The following is a 22666-nucleotide window of genomic DNA, read 5'->3' as shown; positions in this document are numbered from 1 at the left end:
TGATGCAATAGTTACCTATAGTCACTTATGAGTTTATGACCTTATGCATAACTATTGCACACCTTAGTATATAATGCATGGGACACAGTGAAATAGAGGTCATTCTGGCCAGAACTAGTTAGGTTGCTTCAATATTGACTAGACCAACTGCATTAACTTGGTGAGCTTGATTGAGTGCTCAATGCAATTGTTGAAACGCAGTTCTATATGTAACGATTTGTAGGTACCTAATAGCTGTTTATTGATTTCTTATAGAAATTAAAACTAAGATGATGATAAAAGATTTAGATTCAAGGATAATTATCCTGTAGATCTTCAAAAATAATTATGAAAATCTTTATTTATCTAACAATTCACTATACAACACCAATAAAAATGTTATTACCTCAAAAAGGGATCAATACAGTAAAGGAAGCTATTAAGATTACATTATTATGTGTAAAGGCAATTCAAATACTGGATATTAAATTCCAAATATCCGAACCATCTTGAATAAAACGCAAAACGGGGCATAATCAAAAACGGAAACAAAATGAGAAAGAATAGCAGTTTGCCATTCCATCCCACAGCCAGGGCCGGGGGAAGGGGGGATAATGAAGAAAGCGATTGTTCTATAAAATATTCAATCGACATGAATACTGAAGCGGGCCATAATTTTGCTCTTCTTTACCTATAAGTACGTTAGCTTTTAGCATTGAGATTTCATGAGTTTGGCTATTAGCTTATTTGCAGACTAAATGATAATGAAATGTATGAACGGTTTATCCTTCTTTGGTGTAATCATTAATGAATATTGCAAGATTAATTGTTATTTGTTATATATTTGACTATTTTCTTTGTTATTTTATTTGGCGAAACAGTAAAAATGCATTTAGAGCATTGTAGAATGAAAGATTGATATCCCCGTATAGTGTGTAACTAGATCTACTATACTATGAAACATTATAAACATAAAAAAATCATCAACATAATACTCGGATATGCTATCCTACTAATATTATAAATTCGAAAGTTTTTGAGGATGGATGTATGTTTCCTCTTTCATGAAACAACTACTGAAACTGTTAGTTGAGCTAGAGGGTATTTGTATAAATTCCAAATATTGTTTGAAATATTGCTTATAACTTCCAACGGTACAATTCTCAACACAACAACTGAGAAGTTTTAATACTTCGACAAAACTTGAAATCGCAAAGTTTTCAATAACATCTCAACAACAAATGGTTTCTCGAATTCAAACGTGAATAATCGTCTTAGTTGCCTTTATGTTAAACTAGCTTACCGCCCGCGGCTTCGCTTTGTCTAAAACCTAATAAATTATAAACTAAAACCTTCCTCTTGAATCACTCTATCTATTAAAAAAAACCGCATCAAAATCCGTTGCGTAGTTTTAAAGATTTAAGCATACAAAGGGACATAGGGACAGAGAAAGCGACTTTGTTTTATACTATGTAGTAGATAGGGAGGCGAGGTAGCTAAATGGCGTAATTAAACGGCGTCGTCGAGACTTATCAAAATCGATAGATAAAATAATTTCGAAAAGAAAAGCTTCTATGGTAAAAACCATTTTAGCGGTGGGTTTGGCGTGTACGGATTTACAAAAATGTAAAAAAAAATAGTTACTTGGGCATTCTCGAGCGCGTCAGATATTCATACTACGTATGCCCCAAGTGCCTCTGATAACAACGGTATACTAATCTGCCGGTTTGCGTGGTGGGGCTAGGCATATTAATTCGTCAAAAATGCACAAAAAAAAAATTTACTCGAGCGCGTCAGATTTTCGGATGGGGTGTTAAGTAGGCCCCAAGGAAGCTCCCCTTAAAAAAACTGACGATTTCGGCGTGACGATAAGTTACGATGAATTTTTGAAAATGCAGAAAAAAAAAGTCCTTTTGAAATACTCGAGCGCGTCAGATTTTCATAGGGGAGGTTTATCTCGGTCTCCTGAAAGCATATTTTCTTAATCTGACAAAAATGTTGGTGGGTTCTCTTAATCTGACCGAAAAAGGTTTGAGAGTTTCTTTTTTTTAATCATCGTTATTTCATATCAATTTTTCATAACACCCTCAGTTTTCGAGATATACTCAAAAAACCGGGAGTTTGAGTTTTTATGATGCTTCAAGTCAAAAAGTTTTAACTTTGGACAAAAATGTAAAGAGACCTTTTTTGTGTAAAATAAAATTACCTTTTTTGTTTCTTCAAACTTTTTTTTTGTAAAATGTATCGTTCGCGACTTATATACTGCAACGCGTTTTTCGGAAGACGAAATGGCTCCTCCAGACTTCCGGTCACGCGGAAACCGGCAGATTTTGTATTTTTAGTAAGTTTTAGATTATATTCTTCAAAATAAAAATAAAAACAATCGCGCTCGAGAATGCCGGATTAACGTTTTTTTTTTACAAGTTCGCGACCCTATAACTTGGCGGCGTCAAGGACTTATCGTCAGATTAGTTAAATTTAGTCTTAAAACACTAAAATCAACCCCCAATATCTTAATCTGACGCGCTCGAGTATTTCAGACTATCGATTTTTTTTTACTAATCTGATCGTCTATCCTGGGCGCGCGTCACTACTTAAAGAGCTAAATAGTTAACAAGGTTGTTCTATTAGGTCTAAGGTATCTCTCATATCTTAAACTGCCACGCTCGAGTATTGCAGAAAATTCCCCTCTTCGCCTCCCTATCTATAGTGAAGAAGTATTTTGCCGTTATGTATAAACACATACGTTTAATATTTTCCCAAAATTGTAGTTTATCGACGTGGTATTAATTATGCAATAGGTGACATATTCAGATTTAAACCTGTATAGAAATTTAACCAATACATATAGACAATAATTTAAGTAAGAATGGGAACCTATCAATTTCACGAACGACTAAAGACGGGTCAAACCTAAGGCATTCCGTGATACTCGCCTATAGGTCACGTAAACTAAAGCTCTATATTGCTAATCTAACTCATCTCATGCATATTTCATTTGATTCCCAACTCCAGTACAGTAATGATCGTAACATTCTGCATTCTGCTTATTCTCTAAAATATCTCAGTCTGAACCAATAGTTATCAGTTCTGCAGAAGATCTTATATCGAGAATAAGATATCACCAGAATAACAAGTACCACCCGCACTGCGACAGCTTTGCATAATCTTGCGACTTATGCTTTCATAGGGACTGTGGACCCTTCGGTGTATGGAAAACGTTTTGAATATGTGAATTGCTTATGAAAATCAATATAAAAGAAAACTCAGACGGAACAAACTAATGGCCATCCATTTTAAGTGGGTTTAATTATTTCTTGTAAGTATCACAAAATAACAAGGAACAAAGCCTTCTCTGACAAACAATGTGTAAGCAAATACATTGACATAAAGAAAACGCATCGAAGAAATAACTCGCCTTATCGAAGTTCGCCGAAGCGCGCCAGAGGCGATTTGTAAAAACTTTCAATTACTAGGAAATGTTCGCAAACTTGTCCTCATACTGGCACACTAACAAGCTAGTTCTATATTTTGCGCTCCAGCTGGCTTTCTATAACTTTTTAAAAAGACCTGCAACTATCTAGTGATAACAAAATTATATTCTGGTGAGGCCAAAGCAACATTGTCTGCTGGAAAACTCAGAATTATAAACTGCACATTGGTGGCTCCTATTTTGATTAATCTAAATCAGATTTTTACCACTAAAGAAAAATTCCAAGAGCTAATTTCTACGTACGTTCATTTATAAAAAAAAGTTCGAGATTTTAAGATTCGGTCACGGTCATTTCAACGGTTATCAATCGGCCAAACAATTTCATAAGTTTATATTAAAAGAAGATTAGAAAAGAACTAACTTCGTATACACATGCTGGAGGGATCTCGTCGCCAGCCACTGTCGCAGCACCAACTTCTGCTGCAGCACCTGTGCAGCTCTGCGCAGGCGTTTCTCCTCCGCCGCCGGCAGCTCTGGCAGCCTGTCCAGGTGTTCAGGTGACGCACAACCTGATAGTGTGGATATTCCTGGAACAAAAATTGTACTGCTGATTCCATTGTAAGAATATTACTTTACAAATTCAACTAGACTTTTTATAGTAGCGATTTTAGATCATAATCGTACCAAATATTTTAATATCTTCCACAGGTTCGGAAAGCAGCCTACATGATGAGTCGGCAAGAAACTCTCTTGTATAAAAAAAATAATAGAAACTATACAAAAGAGTAGTAGAGATACCTCTATAATTACAGAAATGTTGTTATTATACTAATTACCTGCCGAAATAATGATACTCGAATCGTGAAAGTTGAGTTATTGGGCGAAAGATTCTCTCGAGTGAGTGTAACAAATACATTATTCTGAACGTAGATGAGAGGCTTCTTCCAAAGTAATTAAAATGTAACCCACAACATTTCAAAAACCCCACCAAGTACCAACCAGCTTTGTAAATATTATTAAACGAAAACCAATAGCATTTTCAATTTAATATCGCAAGTTGGCGCTGCGTCAAGAAGAAAAGGGAATCCATTTTTCAATGGGACTTTTAAAAGCATTACATCATAGCCACGAACAGATTGAGAATTCTTGTTTTATTTTCACTGAAAATATTTTCTTTTTTTAATATCTTAAGTTTTATAGACGAAATATAATAGAAGAATTTGAAATCACCGCACCGAGGGGGATAGATCGGCCCTGTGACAATAGTCTACCTATAGAAGTTATTAAAGTTGGCAACTCTATTTGAATTTGTAATAATTTCTGTGTAATATATTAATATACTATTGGTTACGGCTAGATAAAAAATTGCAGACATGTTATTTGTTAATACTTCCATCAAGTTCGATTTTGTTTTTCGATCGGACAATAACTAACTTGAAGGTCAAGGTAAAGAATGTCAATTATGTTTAAGTATTGTTTCGGAAAGCTTTGTTTTGTGCTACATTTTAATACTATAAAAAAGCATATACATAAATAAATTCAAGTATTGTCTGAAGGCTTTTAACAAAATAATTGCGTTTCTACTATTCTTCAATGAATCAATTTTATTTGTGATAACATGCCAGATTGAACTGGGATATAAAATATTAAATGCTCTTCATGACGCACAAAAATTATTTTAAAATGTCATATAAACAATTTATTTAGTATATTCATTCGTTGCTTCTTTTTATTCCTATCCCACCAAATCGATAAACCAATTTTACTCAAAGACTAGCACACGATACAAACAATAGACCAAGACACTTATCCGCAGTAACTTTGTTGATAGAGGGTTGCTAAGCAACGGCAGCCAAGGCTGTTCTACTTATCTAACCTCCACATTTAACCATTTCAGACGCTCAACTAACTTATGAAAGTAGGGTACTTTACAGTCATTTCGCCTGCAATTTGTAGCGATTCTGAGACAATTTGTAACTCTATTACGGCAGACTGTGCTTTACGTATAGTGATGTCAAATGACGCATATAAGAACTGTGATTAAATACTGTGATAGGTAGAAATTCTATAATTCTGAGAACCTATAAAGTATTGTCAAAAGTCAATAAGCAAATACATTTAAAACTTTTCACACAAAGGCACTATAAGCATGAGCCAAATCGTGTTTTATCATAAGCTTGGCTTTTTTGACAGGTATTTTTTTCAGAAAGAAAGAAAATGTACACTTTCCGGACTTTCAGTTTTCAGCTAACAGAATCGCAGCACAATTCAGTTCCGAATTTTAAAACCGCAATCTATAATAATTTTCATATGAAAATGCATGCAGCCTCCACCATCCCACTTTTGAATTAACAATGCAATCTGAAGTTCACACCAATAAAATCCAGGTACATAAAAATTTCACACAATTTTCTGAACATCAACAAATATGGACGCCCGGGGCCTTGTCGTGGTATCCGGGACATGGCATTCAGTATGAAATGTCATGTATACATACGTTATAACGATCCAACGCAATCGTAGTAGGCAATATTGATAAGCTTGGATAAAACGCGAGGATTAATTTGTATGGATTACCCTTAGAAGATTACCTACTACAATACAATAAGGTTTTATAGATTTCTATGGAAAAATACACTTAATTAACAAATTTCCAAAGTGCTTCTTAAAGAATAAACTTACGAAAGCAGAAAGTCACGCCAGACATTTTTTTATTTCCTCATCTAACTTTTGTTTCCTCAATCTCAATTGTATTGTTTCAAAGAAAAGCCATTTAAATCAACTTGTACGTAATTATGAACACAATACATTTTATTTCGCCATAAACTCTTATTAATATTATGTACTCGAGATAAAGAAAATCGCACATCCTGTACATTTTCAGTAAATTACACTTGATATTATTAAACTAACACATTACCTATACGAGCAGAACTCAGTGAAAGAATAGAATCAGTCATATAAGCCCATTTTAGAAACTAAAGTTTGGAGTTGTAAAATCTAATAAATAAATGACTTATGAAAACTTTCTATTTTGAAGTACGACTACATCTATCTTAAATTTTCCCTCGACGATTTTTCTGAATTCAGTAATCTATACATATAATAAAATCGTAGGAAAGTCAAAACTGTACATTGAATATTTTTTTAAAAGAATACATAATCCATGATCTATAATCGATATAGAAGCCAAAAACATAGTTTTTAGAATTTTTGTCTGTTTGTCTGTTTGTCGGTTTGTCTGTTTGTCTGTTTGTCTGTATATTTGTCCGAGCTAATCTCGAAAAGTACCGCATAGATTGACTTCAAATTTTGCATGAATATTACTAACAGGTCGGGTGAGGCTTTTATATACACATTATCATGTTATCACCTCCGGGGGAGGAGCTGTGAACCTTTATTTTTCTAACGTATTCCGTGTATTACACAGCGTACAATCTAAAGACTCATGTTTAAATGTTGTTTTTGGGTAAGCCACGCTATTATCTAGCTTTACACAATAAAAACTACGTCATTTACGTAATTTTGGCAGAGAAACAGTTTAATGAATCTTAGTAGTATAAAGACAAATTTGAAACAGCGCCATCTATGAGACTTCATTAAAATCAAATCAATTTACATGTTTATCGCTTCTTGCAAATTTATAATTAAAAATTAAATAATATGATATTGGTGGGGTTTTTAATTGTACTTATTTATTTAACTTTTTAACCCATGTCTTCCCAGAGTCCACTTCAGGTGCTTATATTTTATGTGAATATACTAAATAAAATTTTACAAGTGAGGGTAGATGTTTATTATTTGATGTCAAACAAGACACTATTAACAGTTAATTGTGACATTTTAAAAAATCCTTCTTGCGTTCCCACAAAAAGTAAGTTGTAGCTTTTATAATTAATTATTTCTTTATTAATTAATTATATAGTTAGACTCATGTTTTTAATTAGAATTGAAGTTACGACAAAATAAGAAAATGATGAAATTTTATTTTTATGTATAACTTTTACAAGACTATATTAAACGCCCAAAGAAGGTCACTTTAGTTCTTGATAGAATTTTATTTGTTAGTAGCTTTTTAATAAAATTAGGTAAAGTAATTTTTTTCATTTTTTTTATTTACAGTTATTTTCAATGTTCATAAAAATTAACGATTTGCATGAGGATGTAGTAGAAATAAGTATCCTGGCGCGTGGTCAATTGTTGACTAAAGTTAATTTCCAACGTATGGTACAATCATTGGAAGAATCTTGGGTAATTTTAGAGGATATTTTTCGGGAATGAGAAAAGGGGCAGCCAACCACGTATCAGCGTGCGTGCGTGAGAATCTACCTACGTTTTAGTACCAAAAAAAAATGTTATTTTGAAACGTAAATATTGCACTCACAACTACTGTACAAGTATGATTTTTAATCGTGCTTTACTGTCATCTGATTGTTTTATTATCGTTATGGCTATCGCGGTACAGATCGTACTGGGATCAGAGTACATATTATTTATCAATTGGTGTGGTAATATACGTACCACACCAAGTAAAATATTTACAATCATACCAAATGGATTAACACGGTATGTACATAAGGCGGTCTTATCGCTTACTAGCGATCGAATCTCTTCCAGACTGCCCAAGGTAAGAGATAAAGATTTATACTCATGATCCAGCAATTTTCAACCGAAAAAGAAGTTTTTCTGTAATTGGTAGCTGTTTCATTTATTTATTTTAAATACCTAATTTTACTTTTATATTTGCCCATTTGCATTACATTCAGCTTCCATAAAACTTATAAAAATTTTATGTTTATTTCTGTCTAATATAAATACTCTTTTTTAGATATAAATAACAAAAACAACTTTTTTATTAAAATTTAGTACCTTGGGAAGATATTATCTATGTGTTAATAGAACAATACATAAAGGAAATTATGTTACGATTTTATACAATGAAAATATGTAAAAAAATATTAGCAGGTGTAATTATTAAATTGATCCCGAACCCAAAACTGTAGTTAATTTTTTTTGTCATTTAGTGTTTAATTCATGTCAATTGGTTCATTAATAAAAAAAATTATGATCATTTAAATAATCACGGCGAACATTTGCTAAGGCATTCATGTACAAGGTGTAATCGTTCAGTGTGCACAGGCGATTTTTTTTTTTGTAAGTATTACAGATAACAAAAAACTTTAAACTGATATCGAAAGTACTTAACCTAATAATGGCCGTAATCATTTTTTTTAAATAAATCGAGAAATATCAAAAAAAATATCTTTAAACCCTCCCATACATTAAGTACATAATATGAAATATGAATATCCCATATACATTTAATATGAAAGATTTTAGCTTTCTTTTTCTTTTTTTTGGTTGTCTGCTTTAATTACTTCGCAAATTTGAAGTGGCATTTCCACGCTTTTCCCGGACATTTTCCGGGCATTTTCCGGATATTTTCCGGGCATTTTCCGGGCAATTCCTCACGCATTTTCCGGGGATTTTCCAGGCATTTTGCCACGCCTTTTCCGGACCATTTCACGCATTTTCCGGATATTTTAGAGATATTTTCCAGGCATTTCCCAGGCATTTTCCTGACATTTCCCTGGCATTTTCCGGAGATTTTTCAGGCATTTTCCACGCTTTTCCCGAACATTTTCACGCATTTTAAGGATATTTTCCGGGTATTTCCCGGACATTTTCACACATTTTCCGGGGGATTTTCCAGATATTTTACAGGCATTTTCCGGATATCCCCGGAAAATGCCTCGGATTTCCGGAAAGTACGTAAGTTTTTTAGCTTAGATTAGTAATAAATTCTATTAACAATTCTATGAATTTTTTATGGTAGTACGTGTTTACTAAATAATTGTATGTAAAGTAGTAACTACTATGCAGTCGCTATTCCACGCGGACGAAGTCGCGGGCACAGCTAGTATTCCATAAACTCCTACAAACAAGCAAGATAAGTTTTTTTTAAGTGGGGAAATCTTGCATAGCTAGAAGAATAGGAATAGGTATAATTACATTTTTTGTGCTTCTTCCTTACTACTTCCATCGTAATTTAAACAAAGACAGACGAAATTTACAAAGCTCTGACCTCACAAGTCACCGGGTGTTACAAAGTGACTTTTTACAACTTTTCACTGTTTTCTCGCGTGCTGTCACGCGAGAAAAGCTCTATTGGCCTTGCGGCAGTATTGACTCACGACCATACGTGAAAAACATATTATTTCAATACGGAAGGATTGTTATAGGAGTGATTTTATTCAAGGTGTCGTTAAGTGTAGTTGTTCAGGTGTTTTCGGAGTGAGGGGCGATTTAATTATTAAAATGAATATATTTACCTAGATATTTTTATGCTTACTAATAATAACGAAAACTATTTGTTTGCTTGTTTGATTGGTTGTAGTATCATCAATAACCTCACTAACCATTGAAGTAATATTGAAAATTCATTGACCAAAAGAAGGCTATATGCCTTATGCCTTATTTGTTAATATCTCGGCTCTATCCAGATTTGAATTAGACATTAAACACCCTCCGGGTTTGGTTCCTTTGCATATTCAAATATGCCTGTATAAAGTACTCAATCACGTCGCATAATTCAGTCACGCATCCCTTTAAATCATCGCTTTCTAAAGATAGACATTATTTTCATACGAATTGTGACATTTGCTCCGCAGTTCCATATTTTATAGAATGATTTTCAGAAATCTATATTGGGTAATATGAATAAATATAGCGTATGAAAATTATAACTTCAATCAATATTCAATCATCTCTCACTCGATCTAGAAGAAATGAAATGTAAGGAAAGATGTGTAAAAAGTAAATATGTAACTAATTTGCGAGCAGCATTTGACATTTATAACCACTTAACAAGTCACATGACCTTTGCTCTTAATATATTTGTGTGAAATCTTGAAATAGATACATTTGTGAACAAATGCAAGAAGCACGACAAAATGAATAAAACAACAATCTTCTGATATAAATACTACACGGTTTTTAGTCAAATAACATTTCTTGTGGCGCTGGCTGGAGAATGGACGCTTTTGCGTCGACTTGAGGAAAAGCCCTTGAGATCTCTTAAATGTTTGCTTTTGTTATTTGTTGCTATACGTGTATTTGTTTAGAGCATGTCTTCGTATATTTTTCCTCTAGTCTTGTATCATATTTAAAAGTAAATACATATCTAAGATGAAAGCGTTTGGTGTTTCCAATATTTACTTTTGAAGAAACCTCTGTGTCTATTTTAATTTAAATTATATGCAAATTTTATAATTGTGTCAAACGATAAATTTTCTTGAACTACTGTTCTGTGTCTTGAACCAATGGATAAGTCAAGAAGATATTAAACTCGTACTATCAACAATTTAACTTTTGACAGATATTCTCATTCAAACTTTATGTCGGCGATAAGGAGTAGCGGGTAATTTTCAAGTATGAAGTACCCGCTTAAATTGCGATTAAAATAGAGATATTTCAACTACATATATGTATATACCTTCATGCCTATCCTATATATCCTAAGTTACAACCTAAAAACTTTGAATCTCAATTACCAGAGATAATCTGCAAGGCTGTTTTGTAATGTAGCTTCGTTGTCTATCTATTGGAAGTATGTTGAACATTCAATACGTTGTGAACTTTAATTGGAAGCTGTAGCTGTAATCGATATGTTCTCTTGTAGGTTATTTACAATCGACCCAATTTAGTCGTTCGCTTGTCCCATACTGGATTTTGTAAAGTATTACTCGTTTAACAATCTCAATATTACTTTTGGGTGAAGCATGTTGAACCTGTATAATAAGTTGGTAATCAGTTACTAGGAATTTACGGCTTATTACCATTTTACGGCTTATTTTTTCAAATAAAATATTCTTAGAAATACATGTTCAGAATTATTTGAACCTGCTTTCAAACTTAAAACTTAACTAGTCGTCATCCTCGATTTTGTTTACACAGAAATCTATATATATAAAAATCAATGCCACTTTTCGTTGTAATTCCATAACTCGAGAACGGCTGAACCGATTTCGATAATTCTTTTTTTATTATATTCCTTGAAGTACGAGGATGGTTCTTATGTAGAGAAAACGTTAATATGTACCACGGGCGAAGCCGGGGCGGACCGCTAGTATGTTATAAATTTGGAAACAATTACGTATTTAGGTAGTATATTTATTTATTTGCCCCCAAAAAGGAATCAATATCCGGTCTCTGAGATGAAAGAAGCTCAAATACTATGATTCAAACATAGGTAACTAGCGGTTTGCCCCGGCTTTGCCCGTGGTACATATTTCGCAATAAAAAGTAGCCTACTTATGTCCTTTCTCGGGTATCAAAATATCTCCATACCAAATTTCATGCAAATTGGTTCAGTAGTTTAGGCGTGATTAAGTAACAGACAGACAGACAGACAGAGTTACTTTCGCATTTATAATATTAGTATGGATTGGTACTGGCTTAATAGTTTCCTAGCGTAGGAAGTTATCCGTCTGCTTCCCTTTAATCACAACTCCAGATCCAATTTAGATCTAGATTCAAGACGGTCAGAAGACTGGTCACCTAAATGAAAAGCAACTCTGTAGCAAAGAAATAAATCTGTACCGTATTAAAAAACTTGCTCTGCCCGTGGCGTACCATACCATTTTAATCACACATCAAACTTTTGTCTTTTTTGACTGTACATTGCAAGGTACATTGTACAAAGTTTTTTAATCTACCATCGCTAAGCGAAAAGGGACCTCATTTTCTTTGCGTATAGCAGAACAGTGTTTAATTAAAAATAAATTATATGCAAACTTTAGGCGTCTCTTTCACGTAGAGCATTTACTGTGATCCGCCAATAAATACTCTAATATCTCTCTATATCTCTAATATAATATTAAAGTTTTGTTTTCAAATCAGCATTAACTGTCTATACATCAAAAGATGTCAATATGTTGAGGACAATAAATTCTTGCTTTCTTTCAAAATCACAGTCCGTTTAGAAGATTCGAAGACTAACTAGAACTCTGATTCTTAAATTGTTACTACTAACCCTGCTCCCACAAATAAGTTTTACATATAATGATGACTTAAAATACTTAAACGATAAATCACTTCCTCCACCGTAAAGGAAACGATCAAACCATCAAGTCATCGAGGAAGCTTCCCCTCAACTTTCCCTAACAATGCATCTGACTTTCCCTTTATGACCTCATATAATCAATCGATGCGACTTGTTGCTCGAATTAGGGCACCGGGAGCAGCGACCTGCCGCCCTGTTCCTGGCAGCATCGATATGCACTGCACTGGCTCACGGATCAATGTAACGTGCCTGGATACTTGCAAGGATAATCGCAGTGCCAGATTTGTTGAGGTTTATTTATGGTAGAGCAAGAAAACAAGGCAAGTGTCTGCATAAACACTAGTAGAACTGATTTTTTGGGGATTTATTTTTATGATAGATCAAGTTGGCCATCTGGTGTTAAGTGGTCATAAACACGTGTAACACTGACCTTTGTGTACCCGAGTACTTGTATATGTATTGGTGTTACAGATACTCTGCCAATACAGTGGAAGGTTTTAAAAAAAAATTAACGGTTCGCATTTGGATTGCTTTGAAGGAGTGGAATTTCTTAACGAATCAGAAAACTGACGTCAAGATGCTCTCGTAGACGATAAATACCAATCATTCAATGATACCGCTTAAGTAAGCTACGCAGAATGCCCTTACAAATTGCTCATAAATCAAGTCATCATCGACCTCAATCATTGTGAATGCCAATTTTCTTTTGTAGTTCGGTAATCCTAACAAAAGATCCACATTAAACAATTATCTTCAGAGGAAATTCGAAATCGCATTTACTAAATGAGAATTAATGAGCATCTGATAGTTAGCAAAAAAGGTTACTTAAAATATGTTAAGGGTATTTTGGTATACACCGATTTATGTACAATAGTCGTTATCCCCAGCGAGCTTTACAAGCAAATACGAAGTCAGCTGCCACTCACAATAATAAGGTATTTTAATTTAATAAAGTCTCGTTAAACCAGGTGTTTCTACTTTCCAGTAATTTTATCACACGATAATTGGAGAATGTCGGTTAGGTAGTACATAAAACAATAGTCCATTAATTTGATGGCCCCAGTAAAGATTTAATAAAAATATATAATATACATATAGTACAACTAATAGTCCATGTAAAATATGCAAAACTAAAGAGATAAACGATTCAAAAGTGGGTGGAAGAAACTAAACTCTTTAATAAACTCGTTGGCTAGTTTTAATGTTAATTCCATTCAAGAGTAGTCAACAAAGAACAAAAAATTGATAGTGTAAAATTAAAACCTTATTTTTCTACACTCTATTCTAGCAATATAATAAAAGCAACATCAATCAAAATTATGCTTTTCCCAATAGTCGAATACATTCCACAGAATTGCATCCTTATAAGCTAAACGGCACATTGTTTAAATACGAGAGAATTAACAGCCAAACCATGTCTTAACGACCGAATTTCTCACAAGTCAGCGTTAAAAACTTAGGCCTACAAAGAGTAGACGATAAATCCCCGAAGAAACTCGGATTGTCCAACTGCATAGCGCGTTGGAACCGTGCCAACCACCAGTGTTATATCCCAAACACTCCACTGCAATTGATCACTTGTACTTTTACTTCGAAATCAACGAAGGGTTTTGTGTTCAACAGTCCATAATTCTCCCCCCGTCTATTAACCTCTGCCAACGGTTAATGCTGCGATTTTGCACGGGCAAGCAATTTAAATTCATTCTCAGCAATACAATGTCAATAATGGTAACAATTCTTTGCCAAATTTGATTTTGGTATTGAGTCACTTCATCACGTCATGTAGATTTATTTTTCTTCAGTCAGACTTTTATGGTTATAATTATTTGTGGAACTGGGCTAAAGCGTGAAAGCAAACGAAAAGTTTATAAAAAACAAAACATTCGATTTTAATTATTTTTCCCAGCAGAATTAATGAGTAAATGTTTGTCCTACTTTTATACAGAAATGAAGCAATCACGGCATTGTTTGTATACAATAAGTTCAGATGCGGCATAAGGCAAACATTTATCCTGAAAAAATTGGTTTCTTTTGCGAAGACATACAAGATGTTCCATTCTTGTTACCCAACCGAATAAAGCAACGGGTAGAAGCTAGCCCACATCGACTTATGTAACAAAATGTTTCATGCAAGCCATGATTGCTGTAATTAACGTTGAAGGCGCTTTTCATCGCTTAATTACGCTAAATTCTATACGACTAGCTAGACGATTTTCTATTTCCATTTCAGTACCAGTAATTTTTAAAATTTAAACAGAAATATACATGAAATTTGAGCTACTTAATCTTCCCGCAGAAATGAAAATGTGCTGGGAATTTCAGGTAATTAAAAAATTTGGAATGTTTTCATGTATAAAAAATATTTTATGTATGAAATGGAAATATCAAGCAACGGGAAACGTAACAAAGCCCGTGTCACTGTGGGAATCTTTCAGAACTTAACCAGTTTAGCATAAATTAAATTACCCACAAAAAGTAAGTTAAAAGTAAAACCGTTCTCTCGCGATGAGAGCTTGCAATAGAGACCTACTTGACCCCACTCAATTCCACTTGAAAACTACTTTTTCTAGTTTTTTGCCACCTACAAGTGAAGCTCGGTGTTTTTAATTTGATTTTAATACTTTTTTTTAAGCGCAAACTTGAGAACTTATACTAAAGCTTAAATATAGCTTTTGAATAGAAAATTTGAAATGACGATTGTTCCGAGCAACCATGACCACCTCATTCAGTCTGTCGTATTTATTTTTCGTTTGTTTACATATAATAAGAATTTATACATTGAAAGCTTAATTCCATAATGACTACGTAGTCACCTAAGTATATCCTAAATTACCTGAAAACTGCGATACACTGGACAGTAACGATAGCCCTGAGTGTCGACTGTGCGAAGGGTGAACCATTCCGATAGAGCATATTTCCGAATCCTCAAATTGCCACATTTTGTAGTTTTGTATCAACACAAAAGGGTATCAATGCCCCGAAACGGTTCAGCTTCCTTTATCGTCTAAACAAAAAGTTTACAAGATTTTTATCATTCAGTTCGTATACTTAATTGTTATGTTTGGGTATTACGAGTTGTTTTTAATACAAAAGAATTAACAACGGTCATATTTAATGATGTAGAGACGTGAATCGCGGAGGGACGTGCGCTCGCCGCGGCGGTCGGGTCGCGACTGGGCGGGCGGGTACTTGCCAACCCCCTCTTATTTTTGTTTGGGGGTTTGTGGTTGTGGGTGGTGGGTGACGTCATGCTAAAGCTTCATCCTGTAATAATGCGCAACGACCGGTTTCGCAGGCACGTAAATCATAGCTATGGAATATTGATAAAAATAATAAAAGCTCTGCAGTATCAAAGCTTGGACAGGATTTTCTGACACATTATTAAACACAGTAGACATAGCTTATGCAGACTGCTTGATAGGAAATTGATCGCATCCGCGTAACTTGCATTTAAGAATTAAATATTCCAAGTTCCAACACTCTAACTATATCTCTCACTAGCTTCCGCCCACGACTTTGTACGTGCATCCCCGTTTTCCCCGTTCCCGTAAGAATTTCGGGAAATCCTTTCTTAGCGGATGCCTACGTCCTAACATCTACCTGCATGCCAAATTTCAGCCCGATACGTCCAGTGGTTTGGGCTGTGCGTTGATAGATCACTATATCAGTCACCTTTGAGTTTTATATATATAGATTATCATCACTACATAGTATAACTAAAACAAAGTCGCTTTCTCTGTCACTATGTCCCTTTGTATGCTTAAATCTTTAACACTACGCAACGGATTTTGATGCGTTTTTTTTTTAATAGATAGAGTGATTCAATAAGAAGGTTTTAGACTTTTAGTATATAATTTATTAGGTTTTAGACAAAGCGGGTGAAGCCGCGGGCGGTAAGCTAGTAAATTATATTTTTCAATTTTAATCTGAAACATGTGAGCATGAACTTTAGTTCCAAGTTCACTGTAGTAATTTCCCATTGATTGACTCAAAGGTCATAGGGGAGCCACTGAAAACGGGTGCCACATCTATTGGCTGATATGGCTTACCCCACCCACTTACTTTTTTAATTGTTGTACAACAAACAAATGTTGCCATTAAATAGTTTAATTTTAGTATATTTTTCACATATTTTATTCTTGCCTTTGCACTTTGATGATGTCTCAGTTTACATATTTGAAAAAAAAAATTAAGTTTCATTTGCTAGAGATTTGCCAGAGATAAGGGTCTATAAATAAAGCTCTTTAGATAAAGAGTCATAACAATTTGACATTGTTTTTTATAGAACCATAAAGTACAAAACTTTCTTTTTTTAGACTAACAAATATAATTTCATACTTTATAAATCATGATTCTAACGTGTACAAAATTTTAATTTTTATCACGCTTGACTCTTTAAAATTGTTATATTGACATAATAATAAAAACTAGTGTCTCAACGAGTTTGTCGTGTATGTAATTTACGTGTTGTGTGTGTTATCTACTTATTTAAATAAAAACTTGGAAAAATGGAATGATTTGATTCGATCATTGAACATATTGTTAAATAAAATATTTAGCAATTTCCAATTGAACTGCAGAAAAATAAACATTATGCATTTACTATATTATTTATTCCCTAACTATAATTATTTTCAAGTATAATTACATTATAATATTAAAATAGATATATATTTAGATTTTATTTTTAATAACCTTATGCAGTTTTGAGCAAAAAATACATCCACTGTCAGCAAGGCATCCTATAAGGCAACCACTGAAAATCAGTGTTTTGCACTGAGTGGCAGGCCTTTTATGGCATACATATATTTAAGTTAGATTTAAGTTTTTTTTTGTTTTTTTTTTTATTTTGTATCTTTATGTATCCATAATAAACGTATTTCATTTCATTTCATTTACTTAAGGGCTAGCCTAAACTTTCTAGGCTATGACAAGATGTTAAATATATTTATTAAAATATCTTTATTTTCTATGATTTTATTTATTTTATAATAACCATTTAAATAGGGGTCAAGCATTACTTGTTTGGGATTGTCCAAATAAAAATATGAGAGAGACTTACCTATGAAGCCCACCCTTGTTAATTACCTTTTTAGCCTTGAGTGAACCCTCTGACCCATAAATTAAAAAATAAAAACGACATTGTAATGACAATAGGGGATAGAAAATATAATTAATTAATTAGTTACTGCACCTATTTTCTACGTTAGAAATTAAGTTTACTAACTAATACATACAACAAAACTACAAAACTATTTTTTGTTATTAAAGATTCCTCAACACATTAGGTACCTACATAACAAAATTAATAAATTGGTGGCTTTTATCGAAAATTTGAAACCCTCTCTTTCTTAGCTCTTGTACAGTATTATTTTAATATAATATGTATCATACATTTCATAAACTAGCGCGAATGCAAAAAGCGTTTTCATGGAAATGCTAAATGAAATGATGAGTATTTAAAATAAATCTATGTCGTAAATGTATCAAAATACTGCCGAGTACTAGTTTAGTGAGTAAATTTACTTACCATAATCTCTAAACAATTTCTTATATTCCCCCAAATCACTTTGCTCGAGCCACTCGTCAACTTGCGCACTTTCTTCAATTAAATCAGTCAAAATATCCCTCTTTCCGATAACTATCGCATAAATTACTAATAACATAAACGTTAAAGTTCCTAAATATTGCCTAAACATATTTGTCACATTTATTCATAATATTTGAATTATTTTGAAAACAAACACACACACATACACGCCCCCATCGCATGTCCAATTTTGGCACCGCAGTATTGACATGACGTTTGACATTTTGCTCAATTAGGTATTTTGATTCGCAAATTTACGTTCCATTATACATTGTGTTATACATTTTGAAGCCTTTAATTACATATCCATGCATTCAAATACACCTAAATTACTAACCTTCGTCAGTGTTAGCACCTTACTGATGAAGGTTAAAAACGATTCTTGTAATTTGTATTTAAAACTAGGTTTCCGCCCGCGGCTTCGCCCGCGCAGTCAAAGAAAAACCCGCATAGTTCCCGTTCCTGTGGGATTTCCGGGATTGCGTCATTGTCCCGGGATAAAAAGTAGCCTATGTCCTTTCTCGGGTATCAAAATATCTCCATAGCAAATTTCATGAAAATTGGTTCAGTAGTTTAGGCGTGATTGAGTAACAGACAGACAGACAGAGTTACTTTCGCATCTATAATATATGGAATATGGATTATGGATTATAATATTATATACCTAATTCTTTTAGGTTGTTGAAAGTAGGTACCTACTGCAGTAGCAGATTTTATCATTAAAAAAAAATATTATTACTAGGATCATTACTACAGTCATATACTTAGCTTGCTACTATTATTTTTAATAAATTTAAATGTCGTTACCTTATTTAAAAAAAAATATTTCATGAATAGGTCGGCTTCGCCCGCTTTGTATAGTATAAACCATGAACCATCCAATAAAATATGATATAGGTAACTACTAACTTCCTCGAAATATTTAATAGGAATAAATTACTGATTTTCTCATTGTGCTTATTATCATAAGTTTGTGATGTATAAAATCTATAATCATTTTATCATGCTTGATAGCCCCTTGACCTTGGCTAGAATGATATTAAATATCTAAATGTATTTTGTAAACGAAATTCACCTGACTAGTGTTGCATAACATAATAATTTTATGTATGTACCTAATAAAGTAAGTAAATACTCAATACACTTTTAACAGTTTTACCATGTTTCTTATTTCCTCAACATGTACTGTATACCGAACCCCAGGGTTAAAGCAAGGACATATTTCTATAGCTTTTAAATTATTCTGCAAGCTACATCACTGCCAAGTATTATCAAAATCAGTTAAGTGGTTACAGGTTCCTGTGAAACAGTAATAAGTAACAGTAACAGTAATGTAACAATATTACTGTTACTTATATATGTCGTGGCCATATCGTAGATTTGATCATTTCATGATATGAGTGGCCATTTCACGAAATGGTCGCATATCGTGAAATGGCCAACATAGTTTGATCAGATCGTTAAATCGTCAACGTTTCACGATTTGGTCATCCACATTTGGCCAGGTCGTATAAAATATAAAGAGTCCATAAAATATTAAAATATTTCAGAATATATTCTAAAAACTTGTTTAATGTCATTTAAGTTAGTGCCGCGGCAGCGGCCGGCGAATGCCAGAAGCGAATCGTTTTTGCAATAGAAAACAATTAGGTTAGGTTAGGTTAGACTTTGATAAACAACTTTGCCAGAAGCGGATCGCTTTTTAAAAAACAAACAATTATAATAATATATAGTAGTAGTTTCTTAAATTATTTTATTTAAGTCGCATTTTTTCTTAAATACATATAAGATATCCACATTTTCCATAGTACTCGTACCTCTTCGTCGTAAATTCTTTGCTATGACTTTCTTCATAATATTGTTATTAAACGAATTATGAAGTTTTTAACTGCGAATAATTTAATTTTCGCCAGCGGCCGCCATCGTATCACATAAACACAGAGCTTGCAGCGCCTCTACCAACGATTAATGTAACTATTTTACGATATGATCAAATGATTTTGATCATTTCATGAAAAAACCGTGCGTTAATTGGCCATATCGTGAAACGATTTCTTATCATTGATCTGCCCAAACCACATCATGATGTGGCCAAACTAAATTGGCCATTTCACGATATGCGACCATTTCGTGAAATGGCCACTCATATCATGAAATGATCAAATCTACGATATGACCACGACATAATATATACTTGCACACTTTCACATCACTAAATAGTATAAAACCTTATATAAAACAAAGTCGCTTTCTCTGTCCCTTTGTATGCTTAAATTTTTAAAACTAAGTAACAGATTTTGATGCGGTTTTTTTTAATAGTTAGTGATTTTAGAAAAAGTTTTTAGTATATAATTTATTAGGTTTTAGACAAAGCGGGCGAAGCCGCGGGTGGTAAGCTTGTTTATAATAATAAAACAACAAAATCAAACTATACATATACACTTTAATAAACATATCACAAGGGGTGCTTCAAAGTCTAAAAAAGGCTAATAAAGCAGGGAGTGATCAATTCACTGAGACAGGATCTTAAAGATTAAATTTTCAAGTTTACTTCTTCAACTTAAGTTTATCAGCGAGGGAGCAAGAAAGGCCAGTGCCATCTGGCTCAACGTTCAATTCCTCCACGGTGCTATCATTGATGACCATGGAGAATCGCTTGGAGCGAAGACCGCCAAGTGGTGGCAGGTTTACGCCGAGGTCCAAGGCTTTGATGAAGTTGCCTGATGGGTCAGCTAGCATGCGCACCTGAAGATAGATATATAATTTAATATATTATGTAATAAGTTGTCGTTTTTTGGTGTTATTACAAATTTCTCTATTACATTTTAACCAATTTTGGCTGCTTTGGTCTAACCTGGGTAATATGTATCGTACAAATGTATAGTTAATGATTTTGTTGCAAAATAAAATCATTTTTTTATCCTTTGTTCATGTTAAACTATTAAAACAAGAGAAAAATACCTATGTAAGATTAATTATTATGTACCCAAATAGTGTAATTATATTGTATAGCATTTAATTAACAATGCACAAAGGTGAAGGTCAATTAACACAGCGGCATGGAAACAGTAAATTGTTATTCCTATTAGAATCTTATTGTTAGAATGGAGGTAGTCAAATATCTATTTCAGAAAAAAAAATTAGAGCCCAAATGGAATTCTTTGCTTTATATTTTTAAAATTATGGGTTACATTGATTGTGTCTTTGTTAATTGTTTTTGATTTATTATAAAAGTCTTTATTCCTACCTTTCCTTTTGTGTTGTGTTGATTGCCCCATGCTCCCATCACATAGGGATCATTCACGGACACGCAAATAATCTCCGATACACCTTCCGATTTCAACTTGTCGGCGCTTTCCACATAACCTGGCAAATGAGTTTTGGAACATCCTGGTGTAAATGCGCCGGGAACAGCGAAAAGGACGACCTTCTTTCCGGCTGTCAAGTCGCAAATATTCACTTTGTTCGCCGGCGAATCTTCAAACAAATCAACTGCCGGCAGCTTATCACCAACCTAAAATTATAAGGATAGTTTAGCCGGCAGTTATGTAATTGCATCTAAAAGCCTAAATAAGCCTTCTCACCTTTATCGGAGCCATGACTATTCTTGTCGTGTGCACTGCTCTACAAGACGCTTGCTTAGCGAATGTAGAAACACTTTTAACGATCGACGCGGCCGTGGGAAACATTTATAATGGTCAAGCAAATATATGTTTTTTGTATTATCTTTGATTTATGTTTTGGCCTTCGACTTAATTTATATAATCTGCCTACCAGTCACAGCAGTTCACAGACAGATTAAAAACAAAATGTGTCAAAAACTGTCAGTTGTCAAATTTCACAGCATGGTGTTATCTGTGGTTTATGTATCTGTATTACAAAATTGCGAATAACAATTATAAAGTCTATTTTCAGCACAAAATTTATGTGTTTTTAAAGTTTTGGTGGATTGTCTAGCTATCTAAAATGATACCATGATAATAACTAAATATTCTCTGTTTTACTTTTGCATATTTTTTATTATCTGTAACGAAGTTCGTTCATGTTCATATTTCATTTGATTGACGTTCAGACCTATATATACATTATACTCTTTGGTCAAAGAGTATAATGTATAATAGGGCATAGAGAGCCCTCTTGAAGCATATGAAGGCCAACCTATTTGACTTTGACTGGCGACAATGAGCCCTCTGGATTTTGGGGTTAGAACTAATTCCATATACCTACATACATATATACGTTAATATACATAGGTAGTAGGTATATTTTTTTTATCACTACTCTTCTTTATATAACGACGCAATTTAATTTGAATAATCATTTCAGGCAAAAATAATATGTGCCTGGAATAAATGCTCACATATTATATTTGCGTCGTTATTGAAATAGGAGAGCGATATTGTTTCAGAGAATACCTACAACTGATTTATTATCATTTATTTTCAACATTTTAGAAATAAGACAAAGATCTAAATGATTACAAAATGGATGGTTTTTAAAGATTTAGGTGATTTAAAAAAAAACTTTTCAGTTGTAATAATTACAAGATAATTAGCTTATATAATTAGTATTTATATTAGTTTCATTATATGAATATAAA

General features: G+C 33.3%; 2 protein-coding genes across 4 annotated transcripts in view; both read right to left on the bottom strand.

Moving 5' to 3' along the window:
- LOC123693789 (apoptosis-resistant E3 ubiquitin protein ligase 1) overlaps nt 1-18254 on the bottom strand; it is a 37883-nt gene extending 19629 nt beyond the window's left edge. For 2 of the 3 annotated variants that reach the window (XM_045639006.1, XM_045639003.1), the window contains exons 1-2: nt 18007-18254; nt 3834-3999 (exon numbers count right to left, since the gene is read on the bottom strand). In XM_045639006.1, the coding sequence (XP_045494962.1) occupies nt 3834-3999; nt 18007-18175 (335 nt within the window). In that variant the 5' untranslated portion in view covers nt 18176-18254. Of the gene's footprint in view, nt 1-3833; nt 4000-15309; nt 15489-18006 lie in introns of those variants that run through there. The other variant, XM_045639004.1, reaches the window with a different exon arrangement.
- Nucleotides 18255-20489: 2235 nt separating this feature from the next.
- Nucleotides 20490-21826, bottom strand: LOC123694064 (peroxiredoxin-5, mitochondrial). The gene is made up of 3 exons (XM_045639363.1): nt 21651-21826; nt 21314-21580; nt 20490-20811 (listed from the first exon to the last, which is right to left on the bottom strand). The coding sequence occupies exons 1-3, from the start codon at nt 21753-21755 to the stop codon at nt 20614-20616; spliced, it is 570 nt and encodes a 189-aa protein (XP_045495319.1). The 5' UTR covers nt 21756-21826; the 3' UTR covers nt 20490-20613.
- Between the last annotated feature and the right edge of the window lie 840 nt (nt 21827-22666).

The sequence above is a fragment of the Colias croceus genome, chromosome 8, assembly GCF_905220415.1.
Source record: "Colias croceus chromosome 8, ilColCroc2.1".
Classification (NCBI taxonomy): domain Eukaryota; kingdom Metazoa; phylum Arthropoda; class Insecta; order Lepidoptera; family Pieridae; genus Colias; species Colias croceus.
The sequence above is the reverse complement of the archived record's forward strand: the minus strand, read 5'-3'. Positions and strand labels throughout refer to the sequence as shown.

Coding starts and splice junctions, on each gene's coding strand:
- LOC123694064 (XM_045639363.1), bottom strand. CDS start 21,755: ATGTTTCCCACGGCCGCGTCGATCGTTAAAAGTGTTTCTACATTCGCT. Junction 21,581..21,650: donor TAGTCATGGCTCCGATAAAG/GTGAGAAGGCTT, acceptor TTATAATTTTAG/GTTGGTGATAAGCTGCCGGC. Junction 20,812..21,313: donor AACACAACACAAAAGGAAAG/GTAGGAATAAAG, acceptor ATCTATCTTCAG/GTGCGCATGCTAGCTGACCC.